Genomic DNA, 24,478 nt, shown 5'->3' on the forward strand with positions numbered 1-24,478 from the left:
ATCACTAAGACTGCCTATTTCCATCTCTGTAACATCACCCAACTTCACCCGTCTCAGCTTATCTGATGTTGAATCCCTCATTCCTGCCTTTGTTATCTCTAGATTTGGCTATTCCAGTACACTCCTGGCTGCTCTCTCACTTTCTACTCACCACAAGCTTGAGGTCATTCAAAACTCTGCTGCCCATGTCTTAACTTGCACCAAGGCCAATTCACCTGCCATCCTTGTGCTCACTGACATATATTGGCTCCTAGTCAAGCAATATCTTGATTTTAAAATTTTCATCCTTGTTTTCAAATCCTTCCATGACCTTGCCCCTTCCTATCTCCGTAATTTCCTCCATCAGTGCTCGTCCAATTCTGGCCTCCTGAGCTTTCCTAATTTTATCGCTCTACCATTGGTAGTCATGGCTTCAGTTGCCTGAGCTCCCAAATATGTTATTAGGAAAGAATGAATAGACTGGGTCGCTTTTCCCTTGAAAAAGAGGGGTTACTTTATAGAGGTGTTTAAAATTCTGAAAGGTTTTAATATAAAGGATACAGAAAGAATGTTTCCATTTGTAGAAAAGAGCATAAGTAGAGACCATCATTATAAGATAGTCACCAAGAAGTCCATAGGGAATTCAGAAGAAACTTCATTACCCAAAGAATGGTGAGAATGTGGAACTCGATACCATAGGGACTGGGTGAAATGAATGCATTTATGGGGAAGCTGGACAAACATATGAGAGAGAAGGAAACATCAGGTTGTGATGATAGATTTAGAAGTGGAAAGATGGGAGGAGGTTCGATTGGAACGTAAAAACCAGTATGGACTGGTTGGGCCAAATGGCTTGCTTCTGTGCTGAATGCCCTATCTAATCCCTGTCTTGCTTTCCGCCTTTAATTTACTCCTCAAAAGCTATCTTTCTGAGCTTGATATTGTCAGGAAAATATAATAATTCTCATAATGTTATTGGAATTTATTGTTAAGTAGAGTAATAGTGGGGTCTGTGTCTATGGGTCTATGTCTGTGTGTGTGTGAGACTTAATTGGATTAAAGGCAACTAGTCTGGAGGCTTTGATGTCGAAAGATAAGCTAAGTTTGAAATGTTAAGTTGGTAAACATGGGGAAATTTTAGTGTAAGGTGTAAAAGGACATTTGCATAGTTGTTTTCAAAGGAGGGTTGAAATGCATCACCTAACCAGCTAAAGTTCAGAAATAGTGGGCAGGATTTTGCCCTTGGCGGCGGTGGTCAGGAAGTTGACCACTGCCCGCAATTGGCTCTGCATCGTGATTTCACATGAGGATCATGAGAGGCAGCACTGAGAGCTGCCCGTGCGAGCAGGAGGAGGAGGGAAAGCTGGGCTTAGCACGCAGTTAGCACATGCAAGAGAAAGAGCGCTTCAATCTCCTTGAGGCACGGAGCTGCCTCAGGGAGATTTAAGTGCTGTGTAAAATAAAAAATGAAGAGAATAAAAATTTAATAAAACATGTCTCCTCATGTGACCGTCACATGAGCTAGGACATGTTTTTAATTCAAAAATTAACATTTTACTTAATGTTTATTTGCTTTAGGAAACCTTATCCCACTCGTGGATGAGGTTTCCTAAAAAATATAAAGGCCGCTTAGCCTTTTTGCCTGCTAGCCAACCGTTAGGTTGGACGGGCAACATAAATTTGAATTGAATTAGATTGTTAATGGTCTTAATAGGCCTTTGAATTATCGGTGGGCACGCAGCTGACTCCAGCGCGCACCTGCCGATCGCGAGACTGCGCGATGACCTCAGACATGCGCCTGCATGCCGAGCTTAATATTCTGCCCAGTGTATTTATTTTTCCTAAGATTACTGGTAAAATTAATATTATGATAAATTTTTATGATCAGGGAAGTAAAAGTCCAAAGACATAGTGAAACAATGGGAATTTACATTCAAAGGGGAAAGTCTGTTTAAAGGAGCAAAGGCTGTTTATAAGAGGAGGCATTTTAAGATCTAACAAGTGTAAAAAGCCTTCAACATCTACGCCTCAAGCTGCTGTTTACAAAGAACAGAAATTAAGAAAACTCACTTTGAATTGGATTGTTCAGGGTATCATGTTTCTTTGCCTGGGTCTTTTAAAATGTATTTATGTGCTTTACTGTTGCCTTAATAGAGGTGTAACTGCAAGTCAGATTAATTAGGGGATTTAGAAGTTATTATAGTAGGTTATAGTCATATATATGTGCTTAAAATCATTTCTCTTATTGATAAATGTTTAATCTAGTTTTGTAAGAAACCTATAAGACTTGGTGGTCTTATTACTGCTGAATTCAAGGCACATATCTCGGAATTTATACAAATTGCAAAACAGTTGTGACAGTTGTTTCAAGTTTCTCTTTGGGATTTGAGCAGCTCAGCATTTACCATCGGTTGTGCCATAACAGGTATCATATTTTGTTTTATAATGCTCCTGTGAAATGCCTTGGGACATTTTATTACGTTAAAAGTCTAAGTTGTTGCTTTTCATTTGTTATTGTTGTCTTATGGTGAGCTACCAAGTGGACTCGTGCTGGGTACTTCTCCAATCCTTTGTAGCTGTTAGGAGAAAAGCTGAGTGGAAATATAAAAATTAGCAGCACAGAAAAGGAAAATCTTGCCTGTGCTGGCCAAAAAAGAGCTATCCAACCTAATCCCACTTTCCAGCTCTTGGTCCACAACCCCACAGTGACAGCACTTTAAGTGCATATCAAAGTGTTTTTTTAAAATGTGAGGAGAATATCTGCCATCCTTTCAGGCGATGAGTTCCAGACCCTCATAGCCCTTAGGTTAAAATATTTCTCCTCAATTTCCTTGTCCTTGCACTAATTAAAGCTATACCCCCAGTGCTGCAGAAAATAGGCCCTTCCTATCCATGAAATCTAGGTCCATCATAATTTTACACACCTCAATTAAATCTCGACTCATCCTGCTCTGTAGGCAGAAAACAGCCTATTCAATCTTTTCTCATAACTAAAATTCCCCAGTCCAGGAAGCATACTCTCCTCTGCACTCTTGCTCATGCAATTACATCCTTTCTGTCATGCTCTGACCACACTGTATGCAATACTCCAGCTATGACCCACAAAATAGAAATTTTTTTAAAGTTTTTGGGCCTTTAGTGAGCAGCCTCTAGTCGTCCCTTTGAGGTTATTAAATTTACATCCCACTAATCTCCAACATAAACAATCTTACACAGTGTGGGAGAAGAGCTGATTCACCAGTATATCTTGCAGTTTACACAAGCCCATCAAGTGACCTTAACTTTCAGACTGGTTAATAATTCCCTGAATAACTGTATTAGAAAACGGATTATTGATTTCCAAAGACTACGTAGTACATTTAGCACTTTCATCTTAAAATTATGACTGATGCATAGCCTTTCCTGTCTTGTCTCAAAAAATGGGTGTAAAGATAAGCCCAGCAGCTACAGGCCAATCAGTTTAACCTCAGTGGTGGGATCAAGAATTTGGGACAAAATCAATAGTCTCTTGGGCAAATGTGTGTTATTTAAAGAAAGCCAGCATATTCTTGTTAAGGGCAAATTGTGCTTAACTGACTTGCTGGGGTTTTTGATGAAGGACAAAGAGGGAAGGTGAGGGTAATGCTGTTGACGTGGTGTACATGGACTTCCAAAAGGCATCTGAGAAAGTGCAAGTGAACAAAGTTACAGCCCATGGAATAAAACGGGCAGTAGCAACATGCATACAAAATTGTCTGAGTGATAGGAAACAGATAGCACTGATTTATGGATGTTTACAGACTGGAGGAAGGTTTATAGTGAAGTTCCCAAGGGGTTGGCCCTGCGCTTCCTGATATATATTATGACCTAGACCTTGATGTACAGCTCACAATTTCAAAATTGGCAAATATTGTGAACTGTGAGAGGGATATTGTAGAATTTCAAAAGGATATAGATAAGTGGGTGGAATGGGTAGACAAGTGACAGATGAAATTTAACACAGAGAAGTGTGAAGTGATTCATTTTGGTTGGAAGAACGTGGAGAGGCAATATAAAAGGCTACGATTCTGAAGGCGGTGCAGGAGCAGAAGTACCTGGGTGAATATGCACATATATCACTGAAAGTGGCTGAACAAATTGGGATTGCAGTTAATGAAGCACATAGCATCCTAGGCTTTATTAATAGGGACATAGAGTATAAAAGCAAGGAACTTATGTTAAACTTATATTAAACTTACATAAAATGGTTCAGCCTCAGCTGGATGCTGTGTTCGGTACTGGGCACCACATTTTAGCAAGGATGTGAAGGTGTTAGAGAGGATGCAGAGAGGGTTCATGAGAATGGTTTCAGGGATGAGAGTTATAGGTAGGTTGGAGACCTTGGGGCTGTTTTCCTTGGGTAAGGTTGAGAGGAGTTTTGATAGGGATATTCAAAATCATGAGGGATCTGAACAGAGTAGATAGGGAGTAACTGTTCCAATTGCTGGAAAGATTTAGAATCAGATGGCACGAATTTAGGATAATTGGCAAAGAAGCAATGCTGACATGAGGAAAAACTTTTTCGCACAGCAAGTGGTTAGAATGTGGAACGAACTGCCTGAGAATGTGGTGGAGGCAGGTTCAGTCGAGGCATTCATGAGGCAATTGGATTATTACCTGGAAAGGAAGATTGTTCAGGACTACAGGGAGAAGGTGGGGGAATTGACACTAGGTCAATTGTGCCTTCAGAGAGTCAGCACAGACACAACAGGTCGAATGGCCTCCTCCTATGCTATAACTAATCTATGGCCCAGATTTTCGCAGTCATTTCAACTCTGCGATTATCCAGAATGGTGCTGAGGCCAAATCTGGATATCCCACCCCATATTCGGTATGAAGCATTTTCACCGGGGGAAGGCAACAGGGATGGGACAGGTTTCACACAAGCACATCATGCAGAAGGGGTGTCACATTTAAAAGTGCAGCTGAGTGCAAGCAGAAGTAATTTTCAATATTGGCTTAGGGCCACTCAAATCCTGACCTGACCTCATTCTATCCTTGGCCCAAACATGCTGCACTCATGAGATGAGGTGAGAGTGACTGTCCTCGACGTCAAGGCCGCATTTCACCAAGTGTGGCTCAAGGAGTCCTTGCAAAACTGGATTCAGTGGGAGTCAGGGGGAAAACTCCCTACTGGTTGGAGTCATAGCTAGCACAAAAGAATGGCTATGGTTGTTGGAGGTCAATCATCTCAATCCTGGGACAAAGCTGCAAGAGTTCTGCAGGGTAGTGTCCTTGGCCCAACCATCATCATTGATCTTACTTCCATCATAAGGTCAGAAGTAGGGATGTTTGCAGGTAATTGCATAATGTTCAGCACCATCTGCGTCTCCTCAAATACTGAGGCAGTCCGTGCCCATATGTAGCAAGATCTGAAGAACCTTCAGGCTTGGGCTGATAAGTGCCAAGTAACATTTGCACTACACAAGGATCAGGCAATGACCAAATCCAAGGAGAGAGAATCTAAACATCTCCTCTTGACATTCAATAACAATACCATTGCTGAATCTCCCTCTATCAACATCCTGAGGGTTACCATTGACCAGAAACTGATTTGGACCAGCCACATAAATACTCTGGCTACAAGAGCAAGTAAGAGGCTGGAACTTCTGTGGTGAGTAACTCACCTCCTGACTCCCCAAATCTTGTCCATCATCTACAAGGCTCAAGTAAGGAGTGTGATGGCATACTCTTCCCTTGCCTGGATGAGTGTGGCTCCAACAACACTCAAGCAGCCTGATGCCATCCAGGACAAAGCAGCCCACTTTATTGGCACCCCATCCACCACCTTCAATGTCCATTCCCTCTACTGCCAACACACAGTGGCAGCAGTGTATACCATCTACAAGATGCACTGCAGCAACTCACCAAGGATCCTTCAACAGCACCTTCCAAACCCACTACCTCTACCACCTGGAAGAACAAGGGCAACAGATGTTGGGGAACACCATCACCTCCAGGTTCCCCTCTGAGCCACACACCATTCTGACTTGGAAATATATCGATGTTCCTTCACCATTAATGGTGCAAAATCTTGGAACTCCCTCCCTAACAGCACTGTGGATGTACCTACATCACATGGACAGCAGCAATTCAAGAAAGTGGCTCACCACCACCTTCTCAAGGGCAAGTAGGAATGGGCAATAAGTGTTGGCCTTGCCAACCACATCCACACCCTTTGAAAGAAGATAATAAAAAAAATTTCCAGAACCGGACTCATGTGATTTACGACTTTGTGCAAAAGATGTAAAGCTGGTGGAAGATCTTTGGAGAGGTCAGTTACTATTTTGGAGAGAACAAAAGGTTTGAAGAAGTGCCACAGAAATTCAACTTTTCAATCACATATGTGGCTGACACCAAGAGAGTTGGAGATTGGGGCCTGTGGCCTTTGGAAGGGCCTATCATTTCAGCCCTCCTGAGGTAGGCATCCAGGTGGAAGGACAGAAAGTGTGCCAGATAAGGGGATGAGTGAGCATTGCACTAAAGAAGCTACAAAATGGGGATGGCAGTTTCGCATATTTGTACCATAGGTGCACATGAGCGGGAGCAAAGTGTGGCCAGAGGGAGTGGTCAAGGCTAGGAGTCACAGGCAGTACAGTGCGAAACAGGCAGGAGGAAGAGCACAACAGCGAGGTTTTACCATGATGCAAAGGTATACCCAAAGGAGATCTTGTCGTGCAGTGGTAGCATCCCTACCTCTGAAACTCTAGGTTCAAGTCCTTATCCAGGACTTGATGGCCAAGGAAGATGCATTCATTACAGGGCAAAACGGATTGAGTATCACATGTAAATCCTTCCAACAAACACAATGGGAGGTGGCAAGAGCAGGAATGATTCCTGGACAGCCCTGTAACCACCCATAGCTCCAGGCTACAACATGCATGTAAAAGGTTATGTTGTCACAGCGACTCAGACTCCCTGGTGTGTGGGGTGGGGGGGGTGGGGGGTGGTTGTTGGTTGGCTCAGTTGGCTGGATGGCCTGTGTGGATCAGATTAGTGCCAATGGTATTTGATCCCCATTCTGACTGGGGTGGATTTAGGGCCTGCCTCCATTTGACTGGGGTGGATTTGGGGTCTGCCTCCATGCCCGATCCGCAGTGGAGATCGCAGTGCTGTGGGTCCGACCTGCCTTCGGGCAGAAAACACAAGAGAAACAAGAAGCAGAGCATTTACCGACTGCGTCGGTCATACCTAGAATATAACAGAAAACCAGTGCAGAAGGTGGCTCAGATTAACCTGGGAATTGGTTATGGAGGTATGGGCCATGGTGCAACAAGATCTGGCACTACAGTTGGCAGATCCACATGCTCTGCCAGTGTCATTTAAGGTCACTGTGGTTCTAAATTTTTACATTTCTGGATCTTTCCATGCAAAAGTTGCAACTTATAAACTTCCCAATGGATGAGGTCTTGCAGAATCAGAGGACCAGGGGCTTCGATAGATTAGCAGACTTCTCTCAAGTAAAGGGGCTATGAACTGCACCAAAGTCGTCATTAGGGCATCATGTCATCAAATGAACACCATTATTAATAGGAAATTCTTCAATTCCCTGAATGTGCAGGGGATGTGCATCCACACCAATGTGTTCCTGCACGTCGCTGCATGGTTCCCTGGAAACTGTCATGATTCTTTTGTACTGAGGAATTTGCAGTTGCTTCAGCTTTTTCAGACACCAACACAGGTCTGTGGCTGGCTTCTGGGGGACAAGAGGTACCCATTAAGGAGGGGGCTGATGATCCTATTTAGACAGCCATACATGGATCCCAAAAGGCACTAATACAACAGCCATGTGATGACCTGGACCACAACAGAGTGGCGATGGGCACTGTGAAGTTGTACTTTAAGTGCTTTGACCATTCTGGAGGAGTACTACAGGATTCTTCTGCAAGGGTCTCCAGAATAATTGTTGTGTGTTACATGCTGCACAATATGGTGCAGTGGCGGGCCTACAACCAGAGGGGGAAGAAAATGGCCCTCTAGTTATGACATCTGAGGTTGGGGCTGATGAGGAGGAGGAGACCCCTGCCTAGGGCGATGGAGATGACACAGAGGAGGAGGAAGAGGGCAGCAATGGGAGACCACCTGAAGGGCAGGCCCATGTGGCCATGGCACATTATTTATAACAGGGGGTCACTGCCAGAAGCCTGTTAATTCAGAACAGATTCTCCTAGGCTCATGAAATGTCACAAATTACATCAGCCATCCTCGATGAGCAGCTTTCACATAATAAGCCTTTAACATGGAAGTCACAATTCTGCAGGGAAATACTCATATCCAAGAGAGAAAACCAACAGCATATTTACAGTCAGTGTCATCAACATGGCTGAAACCATGACCATCATAACCCTTGGCCTCAACACAGTGCACAAATACATCTTGAGAAATCCTTCACAACCTGAACCATTCACATATATGTTAGAGGCTGTCATAAACTGGAGAAAACGCCATCTTGTGCCTAATCAAACCATCCTCATTTTGCCAAGCGTGTCAGTCGGAAGCATGGCTTTAGACCCACAAACTTCAGATATGATTGGATGTGCTAACTGTAGTGCAGGGACTACACATTGAACAGGGTGATTTTCTGAGCATATGATCTTCTGAAAGCCAAACCAACTGCGGCTCAGTTGCTAGCCTCTGAGCACAAAGTTGTGGGTTCAAGTCCCACTGCAAGACTTAAGCATAACAAGCTAGGTTGACACTCGAGTGCAGTGCTGCACTGTTGGAGGTTCGTTTGGATAAGGCATTAAACTGTTACCTCACCTGCCCTCTTCAGTTGATGCAAAAATATCCTAAGGCACTATTTTCAAAGTGGAGCATGGAAGTTATCCCCAGTGTCCTGACCAATAATTATCCATCAATCAACATCACAAGAAAGCAGATTATCTGGTCATCATTGCATTGTTGTTTGTGGGAGTTTGCTATGTGTAAATTGGCTGCCATGATTTCTACAAGAGTGACAATAATTTAAAAAGTACTGTAGAGCACGTTGGGGCATCAGGTGGTCATGAAAGTCACTATGTAAACTTTTTCTCTTTAAGTCATCATTAACAACTGCTTTGCAGCCCACAGACCAACAGAAATACCATTCTTAGACAAAGAATCTACTGCAGCATGTGCCCAGCCTAAGTAGCAAAGACATGATCAGTCCATGTGAAATTAAACAAATTATTCTGGACAATCTGTGTTGCATTCCAATCATGTTTTTTTTAAACTTTCATTACTTCAACTTTGCGAGAACAGACTAACAGTTCGCAAAAGGAAAATGTTTGCTTAGTGCCCCATATCAGACATGATTCCATTGGCATGCATCGTTGACATGTTGGATTGGAAATGATTGAGACATATCTAACCTCATCCTCAAGCCTCCTCAGCCAAACTGATGCAACATGCCTGTTGAAACGTTATCAATTTCTGACATATTAACACACATCTAGTCTGGGGATGCAATGGAGTTGAGGTGGGGGGAGAAAATGATGAACTGATCAGAATGAGGTCAAGGGAGAACTGTCAGTGCCCATAATTGTTTTGTGGAGTCTATAGGAGTATGGCTGCTTGTCCAGACATCACAAAATATAAAAATGATTAACGTTTTTGGGCCTTTATTGCACTCCTATATTGCCTCAAATTTCCCTTCGAGGAGATTTAATTTAGACCGCCCCTAAATTCACAACTGATAAAGTCTTCTCACAGGTTTCTTTTTGCTGTAGGAAAATTCAATTTCTTAGCTGATGATTATAACTACATTAAAACTGATTCCAAATTACCTTCAACAGAATATACATTGGATTCTATTGTAGTCACATATCGTTCTTCAACAGAAGCTTCCCTCAGCAATTTTACCTAATGTGAATAAAATATACAAAATAGGAAATCATACATGTGCCGGGAGTTTTGGCTATTTTGCAGTACTTTTACCAGTGCAATTTGCCTGCAATCTCTGAACCCAGCATAGAAGACTGAAGAATATTAAGCACATATTACATCAAGCCTAAGGATATAGAGATTCTGCAATCTTAAAAGCTGATTTTAAAAAAAGCCAGCCCAATCCCATGCCTCCCTCCCCGTCCCCTGCCACATCCTACAAAACTGACCACAACCCCAGAGGAAAGTAATGAACGAGGCAAATTTCTGCTGAATCCAACTGTTTGCAACTGTTTGAGGAGGCTCTTCAAATTAAAATTTTTTTCTCAGACATGTTAGAAAAGATTTTACATGTTACAAAATATTTAATTTACTAAATGATTCAAAATAGTTTTTAAAGTTATTTGAGGTGATTTAACATCAGGATATTCAAGTAAACACTCATTAAAAGTGTTCTTTTGTGATAATCTCATTTTCAGCTATATTAACACCACACTTAAGAGTTGCCACTCCTAAATACAGTAAAATCTTTATTCTCTAGCATGCACGCAATATGGCAGTTAACCTGGAGTTCCATTGTCCAATGGAATACAACACAAATGAATGAATATACAAATGCTCAGGAAGTGAAGAACAGTACTCTTTTTACTTCTAATCCACAACAGTACATTAAAACATAAATTAAAGTATAAAATAATATAGTATACAGGAGTATACTTCATAATCGCTTCTGGTTGGTAAAGTGACGATTGGAGAAAATTCTGCTTAGTAGAGGATTCTGGTTTGTATAGTGCCGAATAATACAAAATTTACCATACATCAAATATTTTTTAATGCAAGGGAGCCTGATTTTGCTGCTTCATGAGGATTTTACATTTGTGATTATGTGAATGAGTTTTATTAAAAACTTGAAACATAAATTCACTTCTAAAAATCAGCGCAACTGCAAGCTTAACTCAACCCCATTATCATGAAGTATTAACTGACCTTATTGCAATGTATTTTAATACATGAACAGCACTAATTAAAAAGCATGCAGCAATGTATGATCTCACCTTGCTAAACCTGAATAATAATGACACCAATAGTATAATTGGCAGAACTACCACGGTCGTAATCAAGCCAGTAATTAGGGAGGCCGTGGAGACGTCAATGAGACCTAGTTCAGCTGTATACTAGAAAAAAAGAAAAAACATCAGTAAGAAATATGATTCAGGAAAAATGAAGCAATCTTTGTCTGATAAAATTTAAGAGATGAGTCTTGGAAAAGCTGGGCCGATAAAGGATTCACTATTCATTACTTCTTAAAAAGAAAGCTTGTGCACTTGTGCAACATTTGTGGTGATTGAAGTAATTTGGTGCACTTAAGCCTTCAATAACTGATTACTGACAGCTGCCCCTTATTTTCTGATGTGGTTACAGAATAATGTTCTCCAGATTTTTGAAGGCTTTATGCTTGTGACACTGATGACCAAATTTATATGCACATTAATACACTTCATGTAGAGGCTGAAGTATTAAATGAGAACTTTGCATCTGTCTTTACAAAGGAAGCAGATAATGTAAACAATATGCTAAAAGAGTAATAGAGGTCTATAGCACAGAAAACGGCCCTACAGCCCATCGAGTCTGCACCAGTCAAACAAGTACTTAACTATTCTAATCCCATTTTCCAGCACTAGGCACATAGCCTTGTATACCATGGCATTGCAAGTGCACATCCAAATACTTTTTAAATGTAATGAAGCTTTCTGCCTCTACCACCCTTTCAGGCAGTGAGTTCCAGATTCCCACCACCCTCTGGGTGAAAAAATTCTTCCTCACATCCCCTCTAAACCTCCTGCCATTACCTTAAATCTATGCCCCCTGGTTATTGAATCAACTACCAAAGGGAAAACTTCCTTCCCATCTACCCTATCTATGCCCCTCATAATTTTATACACCTCAATTATGTCCCCCCTCAATCTCCTCTGCTCCAGGGAAAATAACCCCAGTCTATCCAATCTCTCCTCATAACTAAAACTCCCCAGCCCAGGTACATTCCTGGTAAATCTCCTCTGCACTCTCTCAAGTGCAATCACATCCTTCCTGTAATGTGGATTCCAGAACTGCATGCAACACTCTCACTGTGACCTAACCAGCGTCTTACACAGTTCCAGCATAACTGCTCTGCTCTTTTATTCTATGCCTCAGCTAATAAAGGCAAGTATCCCAGATGCTTTCTTAACTACCTTATCTACCTGTCCCGCTACCTTAAGGGACCGGTGGACATGCACACCAAGGTCCTTCTGAGCCTCGATACTTCCCAGGGTCCTACCATTCATCATGTATTCCTGTGCCTTGTTAGTCCTGCCCAAGTGCATCAACTCACACTTATCCGGATTAAATTCCATTTGCCACCGATTAGCCCGTCTATATCCTCCTGTAATCTAAGGCTATCCTCTTCACTATTTACCAACCCACAATTTTCGTATCATCCACAAACTTACTGATCAACCTTCCTACATTCAAATCTAAATCGTTTATATATACCACAAAAAGCAAGGGACCCTACACTGATCCCTGTGGAACCCCACTGGACACAGGCATCCAGTCACAAAAACACCCCTGGACCCTCACCCTCTGCTTCCTGCCACTCAGCCAATTCTGGATCCAATTTGCCAAATTGCCTTGGATCCCATGGGCTCTTACACTCGTTATCAGTCTACCATGCAGGACCTTATCAAAAGCCTTTTGAAAAACCAAAAGTCCAAATAGACTATGTCAAATGCATTGCCCTCATCTACACACCTGGTCACCTTTTCGAAAAATTCAATCAAATTGGTCAGACATGACCTCCCCTTAACAAAACCTTGCTGACTGAGCTTGATTAATCCCTGCCTCTCCAAGTGTAGATTAATTCTGTCCCTCAGAATTGCTTCCAATAGTTTCCACACTACTGAGGTTAGACTGACTGGCCTGTAGTTCCCTGGTTTGTCCCTTCCTCCCTTCTTGAATAACGGTACCGCATTGGCTGTCCTCCAGCCCTCTGGCACCTCTCCTGTGGCCAGAGAGATATTGAAAATTATTGCCAGCGCCCCTGCTATTTCCTCCCTTGCCTCACTCAACAGCCTGGAATACATTTCATCCAGGCCTGGAGATTTATCTACTTTTAAGCCTGCCTGCCCACTTAGAACCTTCTCCCTTTCTATGCTAATTTCTTTAATTATATCACAGTCCTTCTGCCTGATTTCCATACCCACATTGTCCCTCTCACTTGTGAACACCGACACAAAGTATTCATTTAGAAACCTACCTATGTCTTCCGCCTCCAATCACAAATTACCACTACGGTCCTTAATGGGCCCTACTCCTTCCCTAGTTATCCTCTTACTCTTAATGTACTTTAAAATAACTTTGGATTTTCCTTTATTTTATCTGCCAAAGTTTTCTTATGCCCCCTTATTGTCCTCCTAATTTCCTTATTAACTTCCCCTCTACACATTCTATACTCCTCCAGGGCTTCTGCTGTTTTGAGCCCTCGGTATCTGCCATAAGCCTCCCTTTTTCTCCTTATCCAATACTGTATATCCCTTGAAATCCAGGGTTCCCTGGATTTGTTGGTCCCACCCTTTGTCTTTACTGGAATATGTTGGCCCTGTACTCTCCCTATTTCCTTCTTGAATGAGTCCCACTGCTCTGACACAGATTCATCTAAAAGTAGCTGCTGCCAGTCCACTCTGGCCAAATCATATCTGATCTTATTAAAATCCTTCCCCCAATTGACCTTCCCCCAATTTAGAACTCTGATTCCTGGCCCATCCTTGTCCTTTTCCATAACAACTTTGAAGCTAATGGAGTTATGATCACTATCTGCAAAATGCACTCCCACTGATACCTCTACAACTTGCCCAGCTTCATTTCCTAAAATTAAGTCCAGGACCGCCCCTTCTTTTGTAGGACCTTCTACGTACTGGCTTAAAAAGCTCTCGTGGATGCATTTTAAGAATTCCGCTCCCTCTAAACCTATCACACTATGACTAACCCAGTTAATGTTGGGGAAGTTGAAATCCCCCACTATTACTACTCTAATATTTTTACACTTCTCTGAAATTTGCCGACAAATCTGCTCTTTTATTTCTCTCTGACTGTTTGGGGGCCTATAGTACACTCCCAGCAATGTGATTGCTCCTTTTTTGTTTTTCAGTTCTACCCATATGGCTTCATTTGAGGAGCCTTCTAAGATGTCATCCCTCCTTACTGCTGTAATTGATTCCTTGATCATTGTTGCAATACCCCCTCCTCTTATACCTCCTTCCCTGTCTCGCCTGAAGACCCTATATCCTGGAACATTGAGCTACCAATCCTGCCCCTCGCTAAAAGGAGAGGGAAGTCATATATAGGATGGTAATAGATAGAGAAGGCATACTGAAAAGACTAGCATTACCTAGTCCGTTGGAATGTAGCCTATGTTGTTGAAAGAAGCAAAGTTAGAAATGGAGGCATTGGTAAAAATATTTCAATCTTCATTGGACACAGAAGTAGTATTAGTGGACTGCAGGGTTGCTAACATTATAACAAGAAAAATTAAAGTGATAAATCAGGGAACGATAGGCCTGTCAGTCTAACAGCAGTGGTTGGGAAGTTATTGGAAACCATTATCAGGGGTGAGACACTTCAGTTATGAGGAAAGATTGGAGAAGTTGGGAATGTTTGCCCTAGAGAGGAGAGAGCTGAGAAGAGACTTGATAGAAATTTTCAAAATAATGACAGGCCTGGACAGAGTAAATAGGGAGAAACTGTTCCCACTCGTAAATGGATTGAGAACCAGAGGGCACAGTTTTAAAGTGTTTTGCAAAAGGAGCAAATGCAAGGTGAGAAAAAACTTTTTCACACAGCGAGTAGTTAGGGTTTGGAATGCACTGCCTAGAAGTGTAGCGGAGGTAGGTTCAATTGAGGCATTTAAAATGGCATTGGATTATCTAAATAGAAACAATGTGCAGGGTTACAGGGTAAAGGCAGTTACAATGCTCAGACAGCTGGTGCAGACACAATGGGCCGAATGGCCTCCTTCTACACCGTAACAATTCTGTGATTCTGTGAAAGGTTGGGGTTAATCAAGGACAGCCAGCATAGATTTTCTAAAGACAAATCGTCTATGGCTAACTTGACTGAATTTTTTGATGAGGTAACAAAGAAGATTGCTCAAGGTAGTGTTGTAGATGTTGTATCTATTGACTTTCTGAATGCATTTGGCAAAGTGCAACAAAAGAGGCTTATTAAGAAGATAAAAGCCCATGGAATTAAGGGGAAAGTGGTGGTATGAATATGGAATTGGCTCAGCAGAGGGTGGCGGTGGATGAATGTTTTCAGACTGGTAGGTAGTTTGATGCATTCTCCAGGGTTAGCTTTGGATCCATTATACTTTTCAAATATTATAAACAACCTAGACTTAGGTGTAGGGAGGCAATATTAGGTTAAGTTGTGAGTGATACAAATATGGCAATGTAGTAGCTCATAATGAGGATAATTGTGAGCTTCAGGATGACATGGGCAGAATGGTGAAATGGTAAGGGCCGTTACAGATGGAGTTCAAAGTAGAGAAGTGATGCACTCTGGGAGGACTGATATGGAAAGTCAGAATATTATAAATGGGACCGTATAGTATCTAATACTGGAGTCCACGACCACAATCAACTATTATCATGACATTTCCTTTTTAAAAAAAAAATCAAACTTTTATACGACTCAACTACACAAAGTCTCTTATCCATTCTTTCTCACTCTGTTTTGATCAGTCTGTTGTGTCTTTTACTCATCCCTATATCTCTGTGTTTTTCTCTGAATGGTGGCAGAAGTGATTTTGAAGGACAAGGGGCCTCCTCCAGCTCTGTGTCACTATCACCACTTGGATAGTTTTCAGGACTCTCAGGCTTTGTCTGGTTATCTGTTGCCTCACTGGTGCATTCTGGTTTTTGATCTTCAACTGCACTTTCTGGTTCAGTGCAGGGCTGCATTTCATTTGTTTTCCATAAGAATTTCCGATTTCTCTTGTATTGTTGTCTGGAGTCTGCACTATGTATGACCTTGGTTCTCCTGTGATTCCTGTGACAACAGCAGAATTCCAGATTCTTTCATGCTGAAGCCTCACTGTGTCTCCCACGTTCAGGTCAGGCAGAGGTTGGGAGCTTTGATCAAAGTATCGTTTCTGCTTCTGCTGTCTCCGTTTGAGCAGGTCCTGCACACTGCAGTTCACTGGCTGTGGTGCAGTTGGAAGCTTAGTTCTTAAGCTTCTCCCCATCAAGAGCTGTGCTGGAGATATCCAATGCCCTCTAATGGCGTATTCCAGAAATCCAGCTGAGCCAGCTAGGGGGTCTCTACTATTCACCTTTGCCTTGTACAACACATGTTTCAAGGTCTGCATGGTACGTTCCACCATGCCGTTGGATTGTGGACATTTGGAACTTGACGTTGTGTGGCAAAACTCCCAATCTGTGCAAATTTATGAAACTCAGTGCCTGATTTGTGGACGTTATCGAAGATGAGCACTTCAGGTATGCCGTGGCGAGCAAAAATTGATTTAAATAATTTATTACAGTGATGCTCTTACTATCATTTCTCAGTAACACAGACTCATAAAACTTTGAGTAATAACCTACTGCTAGTAGGTGCTCACTGTTGTCAAATATGAAAAAGTCCACTCCAATTTTATGCCAGGGCCTCTCTGAAACATTCTGTGGTTGAAGCGGTTCTTTTTGTTGTGACTTATTGTACTTTTGGCACACTGCACACACATTCACCATTTCATCAATTTGTGCTCCAGGCCAATACATGACATCTCGAGCTCTTCTCCTGCATGTTTCTTTGCCAAGGTGACTTTCATTTATGCATTGCAGCATTTTTTTCCTCAGTGTTGCAGGAATTATAATTTTTTCTCCCTTGAAAAGTATTCCTTCTGATGCAAGAAGTTCCTCACGAAAGTTCCAGTACTCTTATACAGCAAAAGGGGCTCCGCTCTGATGTGTGGGCCAGCAAGTTTGCACAATCTGCTGCAGTTTTCTCAGGGTGGCATCATTCTTGGTCGCTTCCTTGATCTCATCCATTTTGGTTACAACCACAGGTAAGTTCTTTGTCAGCATGTGAACCTGTGCTTCTGTTTCTTTATCCTCTTCCTCCATGATAGGTAGGTATGCACATGACAGAGTGTTTGCGGTGTACATTTCCTTGCTCGGTTTGAATTTAACTCTGATCTGGTACTTGTGCAGACACATTGGTAATCTTTGGATTCTTGGTAGTGCACAGTTCAGGGGCTTTTTAAGTGTAGCTTCCAAAGGCTTATGATCAGACTCTACCTCTATATCCTTGCCATAGGCAAACTAGTGGAAGCGTTCTAGGCCAAACACAATTGATAGCATTTTGTTCTCTATTTGGGCATACTGCTGCTGCTTTCAGTCATTGCCTTTGAAATGCATGCCACTGGTGCCTCATTTTGCAAGAGGACAGCTGCCAGGCCAGTCTTTGAAGCATCCACTGAGGTCTTGACTGGCTGACTGACATCGTAATACTTTAACACTAGTGCCTGGGTCGGTGTTCTCTTCAGATTGGTCAAAGCTTCCTGGTGACTGTGTTCCCAGTTCCATTCCACATCATTTGTAGAAGTTCTCTGAGAGATGCTGTCAGATCTGACATGTTTGGAATGAATTTCGCAAGATAGGTCAACATTCCCAAATACCTCTCCAAGTCGTTCTTACATTCTGGGGGCTGGCAATTTTACTCAGGTCCAGCTTCAGTCCCTCACTTGTTAGCACATGTCCCAAGTACTTGCTTTCATGAAGACCTATTTTGTGCTTTTCCTTCTTCAACTTGAGGTTCCTTTCTCCAGCTCTGGCCAGCACCTGCCTCAATCTGTGGTCATGTTCTTCTTGTGAGGCTCACCAGACCAGCACATCGTCAATACAGGTTTCCACACTGTCTAATCCTCCAAACAGCTGCTTCACTGTTCTGTGGAACACCACCAGAGCTGAATTAATACCAAAAGGTAAGCGTAAAAACCTGTTTCACCTGTACGGTGTGTTGAAGGTACAGAAATAGGAGCTGTGTTCACCCAGCTTGACCTGCCAGAAACCTGAACTCACATCCAAGACTGAATAGTATTTAGTATCAGCTAGCTTACACATGGTCTCTTCTACTATGGGCAAATGGTAATGTTGTCTTTGTACTGCCTGGTTTAGGTCTCTGGGATCCAGACAGACTCGCAGATTCCCATCTGATTTTTCTAAAACTACAACTGGATTAACCCACTTTGTCGGTTCTTCAATTTTCTTGATGATGTGAAGTTTCTCCATTTTGTCCAACTCTGTTTTCTGTCGATCTCTCAGCATTACTGGTGTTTTTCTGGGCGGGTGTATTTTGGGTGTCATAGTTTTGTCAATCTTGATGGCGTGTTCTCCTTTTAGGCAGCCAATCCCCTGGAATACATCTTTATGCTCGCTCAGGATGTCATCAGTGGTGGTGACAGTCATTATTCTCTTGATCAGCTTCAGATTTTCGCAAGCTTTGATTCCAAGAATGGGTTTTGCATCAGTTTTCACCACAATGAATGGAAGTGCTTGAGACTGTTTTTTGTTGTTCACTGTAAGTGTGCACTTGCTTTCTACTGCAATTTTACACCTGTTTAAGTCGACAGCTTCACTTTTGTTTTAATTAGCTGTTTTTCTTTGCTTGTCTTGCGATACAGGCTTATGAGAATGATATTTGCTTGTGCACATGTGTCAAGCTTGAAATTCACCATCATGCTGGCAATTTTTAAATCAACCTTCCATTTGTCTTCTTTGGAATTAATTGTTGCTGCACAAATGAAAAGTTCAGTTTTAGTGTCTGAGTCAATCGTGTGTACTTTCGTCGATTTACATCTTAGCGAAGTGATTTAGTTTATCATAGTTCTTACACTGCTTTCCATAGGCTGGATATCTACGTGATAAATGCTCTGTTCTACATCAGCTGCACTTAAATGTTTTAATAGCAGTTTTTGTTCTTTTTACGCTCAGACTGTCTATTTGTTCTTTCCCGAGACTGTTTCTGTTTAACTGCATCTGTTTGACTGTGTGCGGCTTATCATCTTCTGTCCTCTGTTTAACCTGGCATTTTGTTGTCTCTGCCACTCTGCAGATATTTATTGCTTTCTCCAGTGTAAGATCAACTCCTCTCAAAAGCTGTTCTCTCAGTCATTTGCAATTCCGCAAATTATTCTATCTCGGCTGAGTGATTCTTCAAGCTCTCCAAATTCACATGATTTAGCTCATTTTTTCAGCTCAGTTATGTACAGACCAATATTGTCACTGCCTTGCCTGCACATAAAAAATCTGTATCTTTCATATGTGATGTTTTTCTTAGGGCTGTAGCAGGCTTTGAATTTTTCCATTATTTCTTTCAAGTCATTTTGTTTCTCATCACTTTCAAGTGTGAATGTGTTAAAGACTTCTCGGGCTGCGTCTCCTATTACGTGAAGAAAGATGGAAGATTGGTTCCTGAGGGTCTTTTTTATCTCTGCCAGTCACTGTGAGGTACAGCTTGTATCACTACCGGTACCTCCTCCAGTTTTCGGTGCAATTTCCCTCCAAACTGAGCTCTGTCGGTGGTTTCAGAACCTCCATTGTTGTGTTTAGTTTACTTCTGACACCATGGCCTGAATTTTTCAGGCAATGGGTGGGCTCGGCGGGAGCAGGCGGGTGCGGTCGCAGAGCTGATCACTGCCCACGATTGGCTCCAGGCTGCCATTTTACACGGGTGGGTCAATTAAGGCCTGCCCAACATAATGCACAAGCCGTAGTGCTCAACGCTACCTGTGCGGGCAGGGGGGAGAGAAGGGAGAGTCGGGGTCAGCGCTCTTTTGTGTGGAGCTGCCTCAGGGAGATTGAATCGATGTTGAAATAATTAAATAAATGGTCTTAAAAATTTATTTAAATGTGTCCCCTCATGTGACTGTATCACATGAGACGGGACATGTTTTTATATTTAGGTAAAAAATTTTATATATATAATAAAAGCTTTAGGAAACCTCATCCCGCTCAACCTTCAACACCCCCCAGGTCAGGTGACCCCCCCTATCCAGCACAAAGTACCATATAGTATCTAATACTGTAGTCCACGATCACAGTCAACTATTATCATGACAATCAACATCTGGAAAACAAAAGCAGATTAATACTTTGGGGGTAGACTCTTCATTAGATGGAGGAAAAATCAGTATTTAACAAATTACTTAACTGAAGATTCAGAAATTCAAAAATGCCCAAAAGTATGGCCACCATCACAATATTTACTGAGGAACTCCATCAGCTGACCAACTGCACAAAGTATGTGTATCTTTGGAAATAAGATGAGTTTTAAAGTTATGTAAAAATTTTTACCTCCTCATCCTTCAGGTTCGTCAGCACAGCATTCAGACACATGTAACCCAACAGGAGGCAAAGACAGACACTGAGACGCTGGGTATGAGTAAAAGAACTATAAGATGGGCAGCTGTACACTGAACCCCAGAGGTGAAAGTCTTCCAAGTACTCAGTTAGTTTGCTATACAGAAGCTGTTGAAAAACAAAGTGCTTAATTAAATCAAAACAGCAAATGTTTTAATAAAACATGTTTTGTAAAGGAAGGCATATAAAAGCAGTTAATGCTGGAAATACTCAGCAGGTCAGGCAGCATCTGTGGAGAAAGAAACAGAGTTTATGTTTCAAGTCAATGACCTTGCATCAGAACCTGAAAGAGTTAAAGATGTAACAGATTTTAAGCAAGTATAGAGACGGGGAAAAGGTGGAAGGAAGAATTGACAATAAGGTGGAAAGCAGGGGAGATTATATGACAGAAGGGTGTAGTAATGGTATTTTTCCCTGCCTCCGTACTTGCTTAAAACCTGTTACATCTCTCGTGGCAGCCTTCCAACTTATAAGACGATGGTTTGCACTGTGGCGGTCAACCCTGTGTGAAACATTGCCTGGTAGCTCAGGAGTCACACTCTGGCATGGCAATTCCTTCAGTTTTTGCTGCAGTGCGCTGAGGTGGTGAAGATTTGCTGACCTCTGTTTACTCTGGGCCCTCTTCTTGGACAGCTGAGCTTTTCATTTCCACTCACCTCTTCCGACGCCTTTCCAAACAGTCAGACTTGAGAAGTCACAGCCGTCAATGACTCACTCCTAGTGGTTAATGTCAATGTCTGCCATCTTCATATCTTGCTTGCAGGTATCCTTGTAGCAGAGGTGTGGACACCCAGGAAGTCATGACCCAGTGGCCATGGTCCACTGTACAGAAGGTCTTTGGCTATATGGCCATCATCTATCCAATGAACATGGCCGAGCTAGCGCTGATGTCATTGGCTTCACAATGAGTGAATGCTGATTGAGTGAGCACTTTCCATAACCTCGGAGTTAGTGACCTCGTCCTGACAAGATGCTGAAGATACATCTGAGACAGCAAAGGTGAAACTGTTCAGCCTATTCTCCTGCCAAGTATATATCATCTAGGTCTCACCGCTGTAGAGAAGTGCGCTGAGGATGCAGGCTTGGCAGATTGCAGTTTGTTGTTCTGTCAAATTGCTGTTGTTCCACACTCTGTTACTCAGTTTGGACTTAATAGCTGCAGCCTTTACAATGTGAGTATTGATTTCAGCATCAAGTAACAGATTGCTAGTGATTGTCGAGCCCAGATACGTGAAGCTATCAACAGCCTCCAGTGTCACGTCAATGTTGATACATTGCAGCATGACAACATCCTGGACCATGCTGTTTGTCTTCTGATGCTGATGGTCAAACCAAACCCTTTACATGTGTGGGATAATCTGTCCATTTGTCGCTCAAGGTGGTCCTCTGTATGAAATGTCAGTGCAGGGTCATTGGTGCAGAGCAAGTCTCTGATGAGGACTTGGCACATCTTTGTCTTGGATCTGAGGCGAGCAAGGATTAACAGACTTCTGTTGGTTCTGTTCTGTTAAGTTTTTTTTAATTCATTTATGGGTGTGGGCATCACTGGCTAGGCCAGGATTTGGTCTTGGTCTACTGTATTCACTGCAGCAACTCACCAAGCTTCCTTAGCCAGCACCTTCCATTACTGCTCATCTCTAATTGCCCTTGAGAAGGTGGTGGTGAGCTGCCTCCTTGAACTGCTGCAGTCCATGTGGTGTAAGTATACCCACACTGCTGTTAGGGAGGGAGTTCCAGGATTTTGACCCAGCGACTGTGAAGGAACGGTGATATATTTCCAAGTCAGGATAGTGAGTGGCTTGGAGGGGAACTTCCAGGTGGTGGTGTCTGCTGCCCTTGTCCTTCTAGCTGGTAGTGGTCGTGGGTTTGGAAGATGCTGGCTAAGGAAGCTTGGTGAGTTGCTGCAGTGAATACAGTAGACTATGTTGAAGGAGGTGCAAGTGAAGTGCCTGAAAGGAGTGTGTGGAGCCTCGGATGGTGAGGAGGGAGGGAGTAAAGGGGCAGGTGTTGCATCTCCCGTGGTTGCATGGGAAGGTGTTGTGGGAAATGGATGAGGAATTAGGGATGATGGAGGAGTGGACCAGGGTGTCACAGAGGGAATGGTCCCACGGAAGGCTGAACCAGGTGGGTGTGTGTTTGGTGTGTGTGTGGAGTTGGCGGAAATGGCAGAGAATGATCCTTTGAATGCAGACACTGGTGGGGTGAAAGATGAGGACAAGGGGGACCCTGTCATGGTTCTGGGAGGGAGAGGAAGGTGTGAGGGCAGTGGTGCGGGAATTGCGTTAGAATTGGGCCCTGTCAACAACAGTGGGAGGGGAACCCTCGGTTAAGGAAGAAGAGTCAGAAGCACCATTTTGGAAGGTGGCATCACCACGACAGATGCATTGGAGGTGGAGGAACTGAGGGAATGAGATGGAGTCCTTATAGGAAGCAGGGTGTGAGGAGCTGTAGTCGAGGTAGCTATGGGAGTTGGTGGGCTTGTAATGAATATTGGTTAACAGCCTATCACCAGAAATAAAGACAGAGATGTCAAGAAAGGGAAGGGAAGTGTTAGAGAAGGACCATGTGAAGGTGAGAGAGGGGTAGAAATTGGAGGCAAAAATCAATATATTTTTCCAGGTCCAGACAAGAACATAAAGTGTCACCAATACAGTCATTGATGTACCGAAAGAAGCAGCTGAAGATGGTTGGCCCAAAGACACTATCCTGAAGAATTCCTGCAGTGATGTCCTGGAGCTGAGAAGACTGACCTCCAACAACCATCTTCCTTTGTACTAGGTATTACTCCAATTAGTGGAGAGTCTCCCCCTGATTCCCATTGACTCCAGTTTTGCTAGGGTTCCTTGATGCCACACTTGGTCAAATGCTGCCTTGATGTCAAGGGCAGTTACACTCACCTCACCTCGGGAGTTCAGCTCTTTTGTCCATGTTTGATCTAAGGCTGTAATGAGGTCAAGAGCTGAGTGACCCTGCTGGAACCCAAACTGTGAGCACTTTATTGTTAAGCAAGTGCTGCTTGATAGCACTGTTGATGACCCCTTCCATCGCTTTACTAATGATCATGAGTAGACTGGTGGCAGCGGTAATTGGCCGGGTGGGATTTGCCCTGCTTTTTGTGTACAGGACGTACCTGGGCAATTTTCCACAATGACAGGTAGATGCTAGTGTTGTAGCTGTACTGGAACAACTTGGCTAGGGGCATGGCAAGTTTTGAAGCACAAGTCCTCAGTACTATTGCCAGAATATTGTCAGGGCCCATAGCCATTGAAGTATCCAGTGCATTCTAGCATTTCTTGATATCACTTGGAATGAATTGAATTGGCTGAAGACTGGCATCTGTGATGCTGGGGACCTCTGGAGGAGGCTGAGATGAATCAGCCACTTGGCACTTCAGGGTGAAGATTGTTGCAAATGCTTCAGCCTTCTCTTTTGCACTGCTGTGCTGGGCTCCCCCATCTCTGAGTTGTTTAACTGTCCATTATCATTCATGACTGGATGTGGCAGGACTGCAGAGCTTAGATCTGATCTGTTAATTGTCCAGTCGCTTATCCCTGTCTATCACTTGCTGCTTATGATATTTGGCATGCAAGTAGTCCTGTGTTGTAGCTTCACCAGGGTGGCTGCTCATTTTTAGGTATGCCTGGCACTGCTCCAGGCATACCTTCTTGCACTCTTCATTGAATCCCCTGGCTTGATGGTAATGGTTGAGTGTGGGATACGCCAGGCCATGAGGTTACAGATTGTGATTGAGTACAATTCTGCTGCTGCTAATGACCCACAGCACCTCATCTGTTTGAAATCTATCCCATTTAGCACAGTGGTAGTGCCACACAACATGTTGGAGGGTATCCTCAATGTGAAGATTGGACTTCATCTCCACAAGGATTGTGCGGAAGTCACTCCAGCCCAGGGATGCTGATGGCGGTGTCTGGGACATAGTCTGTATGGTATGATTTTGTGAGTATGATTGTGTCAGGCTGTCGTGTAGTCTGTGAGACAGCTTTCCAAATTTAAGCACAAGCCCCCAGATGTTAGTAAGGAGGACCTTGCAGTGTTGACAGGGCTGTGTTTGCCATTATCATTTTGGGTGACTTGGTTGATGCCAGATGGTCGGTCTGGTTCCATTCCTTTTAGACTTTTTAGTGGATTGATACAACTGAGTGGCT

At 42.9% G+C, this 24,478-nt stretch overlaps 1 protein-coding gene across 1 annotated transcript in view; it reads right to left on the bottom strand.

The window, feature by feature from the left end:
• The window catches only part of LOC121276026 (polycystic kidney disease protein 1-like 1), a 252,137-nt gene that overhangs the window by 87,380 nt on the left and 140,279 nt on the right, over positions 1–24,478 (bottom strand). The window contains exons 31-34 of the mRNA XM_041183968.1: positions 20,247–20,420; positions 10,914–11,033; positions 9,778–9,837; positions 8,132–8,141 (exon numbers count right to left, since the gene is read on the bottom strand). Coding sequence (XP_041039902.1) covers positions 8,132–8,141; positions 9,778–9,837; positions 10,914–11,033; positions 20,247–20,420 — 364 coding nt within the window. The remainder of the gene's footprint in view (positions 1–8,131; positions 8,142–9,777; positions 9,838–10,913; positions 11,034–20,246; positions 20,421–24,478) is intronic.

Source organism: Carcharodon carcharias, chromosome 3, assembly GCF_017639515.1.
Source record: "Carcharodon carcharias isolate sCarCar2 chromosome 3, sCarCar2.pri, whole genome shotgun sequence".
Lineage (NCBI taxonomy): Eukaryota > Metazoa > Chordata > Chondrichthyes > Lamniformes > Lamnidae > Carcharodon > Carcharodon carcharias.